We start from the raw sequence: 9756 nt of genomic DNA, 5'->3' as shown, positions 1-9756 counted from the left end.
CCACCAGCTAGTGCTCGCCGGACGTTGCTGGACTCCAGTATTCCCATCCCTGACCACTGAGTTAGAACTCATCAGCATTTGGAGGGTATCAGCTAGAGAACTCTGTTTTAAAGCAACATTTCAGTTCAGTGAAGTGTAAGCATCTTGTTGCTTGCTCTGGTGGCATAAAATATTCGCTGCTTATAAATGTGCGGCTAATTTGACAGTGAAGAAAACTATAGCACAGCACTTACCCTCTGAGGGACTATGTCATTTCTTAGGCCACACTCATACCGTACATTTACAGCACTAATATACCACTTTAACATTATGGCTTCTCCCAAAGAATCCTAGGAACTGTAGTTTGTTAAGGGTGCTGAGAGTAATTAAGAGACCTCTATTCCCTTCACAGAGCTTCAATTGCTAGAGTGGTTTTACAACCAATTCTTCTTCCCAGGGAACTCCTAAATTGTAGCTATGAAGTGGTATGATACTGATTGAAATGTATACTCTGTTTCTACTGTGTTTCCTGTAGTAATGCACGTAGGGTTGCCAGACTCAATAGAGGACAGGACTTCTGTGCCTTTAATTGCCCTGCTCTCTTTTGAGTCTGGAAACCTTAGAGAAACCAGCAGACCCTTTGTTTAATTTCCAAGCAAAGGGCCTGCTGGTTTCTCTTTAAGGTTTCCGGACTCAAGAGAGAGCAGGGCAATTAAAGGCACAGAAGTCCCCACCCTAAATGCATGTGGCCCTGAAAGGCAAAGACTAATTCTCAGATGCACCCAGCTGAGGTTTAAATCAATGGCTTTTTAATTTTACTTGTATACCGCTTTTTTACATTCCTATGCACAAGGCAGTTTAAAACCATAGCTATGATAAACAGCAAAGATCACACATCCTATAACAGTCCGATCTGATGCAAATAATTCTTAATTAAAAACACACGCATAAAAACAAACTTAAACCAATTAAAATAATTGGCTTTGATCCAAGATCCAAGCTAGTTTTATAGTTTATAAACTAATGTCAAGACAGTAAGGCCGCTCTTTCCGCCTAGTTCTGCTTTCTATTCTGCAGGGCCAGGTATTTACGGCATCTCCCTGTCTCTACCCTGCATGGGTCAGCCAAGACACCCCAGTGTCCCTCCAAGTCTCTCAACAGGACAGACAAAAGATGACAAGGACTATTATGAAGTCCTGGGCATTCCCCAGGGTGCAACGCATCACGACATTAAAATGGCGTAAGTCAGCCTTCAGAGCATTCATTTCGCCCGAGGAACCGCCAGCCTTGAGGCTGCCCTGTCTAGCTCACAGCCTCCATTCTTCCCTCCTCATCCCCAGCATCACATTTAGTCTTCAAGAGACTTTCCTACCGAAGCCAATAGGATTCGTTTTCAAGCCTAATTGATTTCTTTTCAAGCCAGAGTCACAGCTAGGGAGGGGAAAGTTAATCTTCCCCCTTGCAAAAAATGCCTTTGCGCCATACTTATTTAGGCTGGAGAAACCCTTCTGTTGGCTCCAGTAGGAAGGTTTCGTGAGGCCTAAATGCAGCTAGGGAAGGGGGAGGCTACATTGTGTGTATAGGACAGAGAGGAGGGGGAGAATGGATGAATGAATGAATGGGTTGTGTGGATGAGATAGCAAAAGAGTATGTGCTGTTTTGAAAAGAGAAGCCAGCATTGAATCCTGAGTCACCTATTATGAACACAAGTATACTTATACAGTGGTACCTTGGGTTACGAACGCGATCCGTTCTGGGTCGCAGTTCGTAACCCGAAAAGTTCGTAACCCGAAAAGGGCCCGAACCACCGTTTCGCGCATGCGCAAAGCGCTATTTTAGCTATTTTCATGCTTTGCGCATGCGCAAAGCGCGCTCGACGCTTGTGCGCACGCACGCGCGGCGAAAACACTTCCGGGGGTGCGCAGTTCGTAACCCGAGTTGTTCGCAACCCGAGTTGTTCGCAACCCGAGGTACGACTGTATATACTTTTAATGGCTAGGAATGGGGATTTGTTATGTTGGGGCAATGAGGAAGCACTGAATTCTAATACCTTCAGAAGTCAATGAAGTAAGCATTTTTCCTTCTTTAAGGTTGGCAATGTGTTTGATTTTGAGTTGCAGAAATATATTCATATATATATATATATATATATATATATATATATATATATATGCCCAGGTGATTAACGGGTGGTCCCAAGCAGACTGTTTCCAGAGAGTCAGGAGTTTTGCACATATTTCTCACCCAGTCAGGTAGATGCCATCTTACATCCTTTGTGCAATAAATACCGTGTTTCTTCGAAAATAAGACACAGTGTTATATTTATTTTTACTCAAAAAAACAACACTATGGCTTATTTTCAGGGGATGTCTTATTTTTTTCCTCCTCCTTCCGCGGCCGGCATTGCTGCTGCGCCTATCACTATGTCTTATTTTCGGGGTATGGCTTATATTCCTTGAATGCTTAAAAACGCTGCTAGGGCTTATTTTATGGCTACGTCTTAAAATAGGGGAAACAGGGTAGCACCTACATAACCCACCTGTGAGGAAGGGGTACAGGGTGATAAGTAGCAAGGAGCACTACAGTACTCTTGTACAACAAACCTGGTTCTATTTGTAGAATTTTGCTGTTTAAAAAAAGTGATGGGGAAAGCACTGGGAAGTGGGAGATAATCACCACTTGGCAGAGTGGTATAACCTCTGCACAATTTTTGTGCAAACAAATCAGGATGACTTGCTCAAAAAATAAACAGGCCTCCTGGAACCTAATTCTTTACATCCTTTCTTTTAACTGAACAGGTACAGAGCAAAACTGAAGAAGTGGCATCCTGATAAAAACCCAGATAACAAAAAGGAAGCTGAAGAGAAGTCCAAGGAGATAATGGAAGCCTACAAAGCGCTGTCAAACAGTAAGGGCTCAGACTCCTAGACCCTTCTGCTCTTCTCACTTCACTGGTGCCTTGGTTTCCCAATGAAACACAAGTTGATCCTAGTTGCTGATCAGCAAGAGAGTGAGGGAGAGAGTCTTTTCAACCTGTGCTATGCACTGAAGCAATCCTGGTTAGAAATCCACACCAGTAAACGTCAGTCTTTTCCCACCTGAAAAGCATCTTTAACCCCAACCTGCAGCATGGGACCCACATTTATTTTATTTTCTAACATATATATTCCCCTTCTCCTTCTCTCTCTGGATCTATTGACAATGCTTTAAAAGTCTACAGCAGGCATCCCCAAACTGCGGCCCTCCAGATGTTTTGGCCTACAACTCCCATGATCCCTAGCTAACAGGACCAGTGGTCGGGGAAGATGGGAATTCTAGTCCAAAACATCTGGAGGGCCAAAGTTTGGGGATGCCTGGTCTACAGGCTTAACCGTCTTCTCCCGAACCCGGGGAAATGCAGTTCTGGGTGGGAACCAGCTGGTGATAGATCTCTCTTAGCACCTGTGCCAAACTGCAATCCCCAAGCTTGCAGGGGGAGAGGCAAACAACAAGTTATAACTAGTACAGAAATCGCACCAATATTTAGAGTAGATATATACCCACACTTTTTTCTCTGCCTGCTCCCAGGCCCCTATCTTTCTACTTTTCTTTTTCTTTTGAAGCAAACGTTGTGATGCCATTGCTATGACCCACCTTATGTCAGACTGGTCCAAACCCAATAGATAAAGAACAGCAGTCTACACACATCTCCTGACAGCCTGGAGGCATCACCTTCTTTGTTTATATGCACAGGAGGCTGATGTCCCATTTGTGCCTCAACATTGCCATCTTCCTTTTGGGAAATTGCTTTGGGATGCTCTTCTGAAGTAGTGGAGCTATGGGGAAACATGCAGTTTCACCACCAGTCCATGTCCTATTAGTAGGTGCCTAGAGCTTCTCTCCTGCAATATGCCTTCTTCTTTAGACAGCTGCCAGGATCTCTGCACATTTTCATAGCTCCCTATGCTGCTGCAATTAACTATAACTAGGGACAGGGGCATAAATTTGCTTCAGCTTGCATTTTAATGCGACTCTACCTTGTTCATGCTTCCCAAACCAAAACGCAAGCCAAAATGCAGCTCTCCAAAATTCACACTTACCTGAATTTTGCAATCCAGTTCTTAAAACAAACAAAAAACAAACACCTGTGTATACATTAGAGGAAAGTAAAAATGCATATAGCAAAAACAACACACAAAAATGATTCATGTTAAGAGAAAATACCTTGCAAAAGCTAGGCAGAATTGCATACAGATATTAGAAGAAATGATGGTGAATTTTCACGTAGACTTTTAAAAAAATGCAAACTGGTGCAGGAATGTGGTGAATTGAATTTAAAGATGGAAAAACTAAAAAAGGGGAGAGAAACGGAAACTGGCAGGTTTGTTTATCCCTAACTGTAAGCTTCTTAAAAAGCTGGTTAGTCACTGGGGGTGGGGTGGGGATACAATAAGTTTCAGTTTTATATATGCCTTGAGCCTAGAGGGGTGGTAGTTTTCCAAATCCTGAATCAAGCGATTGCAGCTGGCTGCAGCAGGGCTGGAGAACTTTCAGGTCTATCTTCTGCCTTTCAGCAAACAAGCATAACCTGGATTGCTCCCTCCAGGACAGACAGAATGAAAAAGGTGAGTGATTTCACAATTCAGTCTCACGTGCCTGAGAGGAAATGGAGAAAGCCACAATTAGGAGTCTCTCTGTGGAGTTCTTCCTGATCCGCAGAGCTGCAACCACTGGCCAAAGAACATGCGATGAGTAATGTGTGGCAGCAGTGACCTGCCTTTCCACCTTGCCCCGGTAATATTTAGCTAAATATGGGTGCTGCTTGCAGGGATGAAGAAATTAAGAGTGTGATAATGGCACTTCTTCTTTAATTACAAGTTACCAGGGAGACCAAGATCAGCAACAGCCACTTGTTCCTTGTAACGTGTTTGGGACCCAAGGCAGTGGAAGAGAAAGAGTGAAACAGCTTTCTAATTGGATCCAGCTTTGACTTAACCCCACTGAGGTTGTCAGCTCAGCTGACCTGCATTGAATCCTGGGTCAGCCAGCCAGAGGCCACACAATTAATATAAGAATGCTGTTTGCCTCTGGTTGACCTGGCAGACAGAGATCAGATTGAGCACAATCAAAATCATTATCTGATGCATGACAGAAAGTGCTGTATTGACATGCTGGGTGTTCGCTGGCTAGCTCAGTTGTGGGTGCCTTATTCCTGCCCACTACTCTGTTTCAGGTTTATAACCTACTTCAAAGCATGTCATGTACTTTTTAATTTTCATAGCTTTTCAGCTCTCAGTAACCTGCACTGCTTAGCCTTTTGCGCTTAGCTACTCCGTGGAACTTCCCTTGACAACTGTTCCAAAGCTGTAGCTTGTGCAGAATGTGTTGCCTGACTTTTTATAACCTTGGAGCCACAATTCAAGTGCTGGTTCGACCTATAGAAGAGCTAAAAAGCTGGTATCTGGCATATCTTATAAACAGTTTCCACCCCCTCCTGCATAATTATTGTTGGCTGTCTTCCCAGTAGTGTCCTCCATCCAACAATAGGCCAGACGCACACAGCGCCATTTGTAGTTGCTGCTCCCCAGAACCTTTCCCTCTGGGATTTGAACAATTAGAGATGGGAAGTGCTATTTGGAGTGAAGCAGGCATCAACAACTAGGAGATGTTAATGAGCAGTGTCAGGTATATCTGCATATATTAGTTAGAATTTATTTTTAGTTTTAAAACATGTGCACTGAATGTTTCCAAACATGTTTGAAGTCTAAAAAAAAAGGGGGGGGGAGAACCCATTGGCTAACAACACACTTTCTCAGTCAGCTCCTTATGCTTGAAATTTCAACTCCTTCATGGAGAACCAATTACTTAGCTGGCCAGAAGGTTGCTTAAGCAGGTGTTTGCCCAAACTTGCTTTCCAATTAAGGGTATAAACTGCTTTTGAGAACTAGCATTGCCGCAGCTCTTCTGCCTGCCCTGCAGCCTGACAGTCTGGGTGGGAGGTGAGTCAGGCAGAATGAGGTAGCATCACTAAAGCTGTAGGGATGCCTGACCAGCCAGAGGATAAAGGCACGACTGATGGTGCATCTGAAGCAGGTTAAAGAGAAAGCAGGAGAGACTGGAAGCTAGCAGAGGAGGATAATGGATGCAACTCGGAAGGAAGGAGCTAAAGTAGGAGGCAAGGGAGAGGAGGAAGACGAGGAAGACAGAGAAGGTGGAGAAAGCAAAGGCAGTATAGAAACAGAGAAGGAAAGGGTCAAAGGGTTCCCTTAGAGGAGCAGGATACAAGGGGTAGAAGTGGGTGGAGTTATAGAGCATAATGCCCCAGTAGTGAGTTAGAAAACAGGAGAAGGAAGAGTAGAGGTTGGTAAGATCCCACCACTACAAAAACCATTGGGGTTAATAGGAAAAGTTAACTGTTAGAATAAATTTAACCACCATGATATATTGATGAACCAGTCATCCATTGTTATTTAATCTTTCTTGTCTTCTATTGCTTGTATTGTCATATATGTTAATTCAATGATCCATCTATCTATGAATGAGCAGAGAACAACTTGGGTCTAATGATGCTAAGAGCCCTGACCACTTCAGAATAATGGGCTCACCAGGTGGTCTCTAAGAGATACCCTGGGGTATCTGAAGACCCTTGGGGACTTATAGGAAATATGCTGTGGTTCACACATGAGCTTTGCTGATTTTTGCCTTAAAGTAAGATGGAAGTGCTGAGTATTCCAGGCCACTAACTGAACTGTCCTTTAAATAAACTGTGGCAAATAGTCTCACTTCAAAACCCATTTTTGCATCCATTTTGATTGGTTCCGGAAACACTAGAACAAGCCCTATAAGATACGGTAATTTACCTCGCCCCAAAGCATCACAATTAAAGTTGTTAAAATGGAAATCAAATACATCTTTCTGTTTTTGTAACATCCTTCAAAGGTAGCCCAGACCTGTGTGTCAAAGTAGCACATCACTATTCCCCATTTCCTATCTTGCAACGAAATGCTTTTGTCTCCTTTTAGGAGAAAATATTGAATTAGCCTGACTTAATCAAACCACCTGTATAGATTATTTGAACAAGTTGTGTTCACAGCAATGCTATTTTATAACTTATACTTTTATTATGCTCAGATGTGAGCCAAACACATTTTTGTACAAGTTAGGTTTTTATAATATATCTATGTAACTTCCATCCAGATACACTTAAAAAAAGAAAGAAACTGTATTTGATGTAGTTCTATTAGATGTTGCTAAAATTATTTTGCTTTGATGATAATAAGCTATGTTTAATCAACATTGTTGCAGAAGTTGCATTGTATATACTTTGGGCATATGATTATCAGATCCTTTCAAGAAGTTAGATATTTTGTGGAATGCAGTCTTGTTGTTCTTTGATAATGGAGAAAGATTAGAAAAATGCATCTCTTTCAAAGGAAGTTGGGTATAAGTATCTTTCTGATATATTAAATTGTGACATGCTTTTAATTTCACTTATCTTCTTTTCTGAAATGCTTAAGTTCTACTAACTGAAGGAAATGTATTTGTTATGCGCCTGAAGATTCATCCTTGAATATTAAATTTTCTGTGTGCTTATAAGAAAGGGGACTTATCCCCCCTTTATCATGGCGGTTGTTGCAGAGGAAACCAAGGTGAAAAACCTAACTGTCAGACTACAGCAGGCATCTCCAAACTGCGGCCTTCCAGATGTTTTGGCCTACAACTCCCATGATCCCTAGCTAACAGGACCAGTGGTCAGGGATGATGGGAATTGTAGTCCAAAACATCTGGAGGGCCAAAGTTTGGGAATGCCTGGACTACAGTCTGACAGACTACAGACTACAGACAACTGTTTCCACTACATAGAAATCAGGCTTAGATTTGTCCTGTGAACAGAGCAAAATTGTCACAAGACTTAAAAACTTGGTTTATTGCAGGTGTGATGCCTGCCCATGAGGAACACAAGAGTAACACGGTAGATGAGAAAGACCACACCAAACCAGACAAACCAAGTTCTCAGGATGACGAGTTGAGTGTGGAGAATGATAAGAGTTCTTGTTCTGAGTATGATGACTCAACATTTGAGTCTGATGATGAGTCATCGGGTTCAGAGCATTATTCCACCTTGAACTCTGATGAGTCTAATGAATCCAGTTCTGAGTCCAGTTCTGAACGTAGCAGGTCAAGCTCCAAATCCAGTGAATCAAATTCAGAGTCAGATTCCGAGTCCAATGATCAAAGTCAGAAGCCTAACAAGCCCCTTCCTTTGCATCCACGTAGAAAGTCTCACAAAAGACACCGGGCAAAGCTTAACCAATTGCCTCCTGAGAAAAATGATTTTCCAGTCGGGAAGGGTAAGCAGCTCCAGGATGGGAGAAAGAGATTGCAGACTAGGGATAAAAACCTGCCTGCTGAGAACAGCGCATTGCACACTAGGAGCAGCAAGTCTGGTAAAGAAGCTCTTGTGGAGAATAGCGAGAGCAACAATGGGAAGAGGAAAGCCCCAACTGAGAAGAATGGGGCCTATGCAGAAAAGGCCAGGCAACAGAGCGAAGATTGGGAGACCCATACGGGGAAGGCTAAGTTTACTAAGATAAAAACTGAGCTGCATTGTGAGAGTAAGCTTCATATAGGGAAAACGAAACAACGGCATGAGAAGTCAGAGCCAAACACCAAGAACAAGCTTCGGAATGGGGAAGCTGATGCCCCCCCTGGAAAGCATGAGATGCAAACTGAGAAATCTTCAGTACAGAAACATAGATCCCATCCAGGATGTGAACCTGATCATGGGACAGAGCAGGGTGCTGGGCAGAAGGAACGATCCGACAAACAGGAGCCACGTATTGGACACCTGAGGAACACTAGGAGGAAAACCTCACCAATCAAAAGTAAGGAGATGTCAGGGAGGATGAATAAGTTGATATCGCCAAAGTTGAAAGATGGAAAAGCAATACGTTCCCAAAAGGGTGAGCTGCAGGCTGGAGAAAACAAGACACACACCGGGAAGAGCAAGGCGAATGTCCAAAAGAGGGTACTGAATGATGAGAGGAGCAGGATGAAAGTCCAGAAAAATGAGTTGCATGCTGTGAAGAACAACGTGGCAGTCCAGAAGAAGCAGCTGAATGCTGGGAAAAGCAAGGTGCAGGTCCAAAACAGTGTTTGGGCAGGTAACAAAGCAGCCCCCCAGCCCACTGAGAGCACTGTGCCTGCCTATACATGGAAGGTGCCAGCTACCGTTTGGCTTAGTCCAGCAGAAAATGCAGCAAGGTTTCTCTTCTGTGGGGCCCCCGAGTTCTCTGGTGCTGGCCAAGCACCACTTCCGGCTAAAAGAAAACCACGTGGAACAAATCAGGCCATGCAAGGAAACCAGTGGGAAAATATCCAAGCCTGGAATAGAATAAACCAATTAAATCCAAGGAAGAGCTTGCTTCTTCCACATATTGATGCTCCAACTCATAATGGAAAGACTTGGCCTCCATATTTAACTAGCCAAGGGGAAATTTTTGACCCAAATGCCCCATCTTCCTGCCCGCGATGCTCCCAATGCTGGTGCAAGCTCTTTAACGACAACCTGTGAGTGCGGATAAGTGCTGGGCACCGCAAGGAGTGAGTGTTTGAGAGTACAATAAAGGAAGGGTCAGGAACCCAAATTTTATTTGTTCATACTTGTTGCTTGCTCTTATGTTATACAGTGTTTTAGGACTCCAGACATAGACCAGATGAAAAAACTTCAGGCAGCAAAGTTTCAAAGTTCTAAGAACAATTTTATTGTTTCTGTCAGACAAAAGCAATAAGGTGCAG

At 43.3% G+C, this 9756-nt stretch overlaps 1 protein-coding gene across 1 annotated transcript; it reads left to right on the top strand.

The window, feature by feature from the left end:
- Positions 1-1094: 1094 nt before the first annotated feature.
- Positions 1095-9532, top strand: LOC118082318 (uncharacterized). The gene is made up of 3 exons (XM_035109620.1): positions 1095-1219; positions 2778-2887; positions 7893-9532. Exons 1-3 carry the CDS (start codon positions 1095-1097, stop codon positions 9530-9532), a joined length of 1875 nt encoding a protein of 624 aa, XP_034965511.1.
- The last annotated feature ends 224 nt before the right edge of the window (positions 9533-9756 follow it).

Source organism: Zootoca vivipara, chromosome 1, assembly GCF_963506605.1.
Source record: "Zootoca vivipara chromosome 1, rZooViv1.1, whole genome shotgun sequence".
NCBI classification, from domain to species: domain Eukaryota; kingdom Metazoa; phylum Chordata; class Lepidosauria; order Squamata; family Lacertidae; genus Zootoca; species Zootoca vivipara.
The sequence above is the reverse complement of the archived record's forward strand: the minus strand, read 5'-3'. Positions and strand labels throughout refer to the sequence as shown.

Coding starts and splice junctions, on each gene's coding strand:
- LOC118082318 (XM_035109620.1), top strand. CDS start 1,095: ATGGGTCAGCCAAGACACCCCAGTGTCCCTCCAAGTCTCTCAACAGGA. Junction 1,220..2,777: donor CATCACGACATTAAAATGGC/GTAAGTCAGCCT, acceptor TTAACTGAACAG/GTACAGAGCAAAACTGAAGA. Junction 2,888..7,892: donor CTACAAAGCGCTGTCAAACA/GTAAGGGCTCAG, acceptor GGTTTATTGCAG/GTGTGATGCCTGCCCATGAG.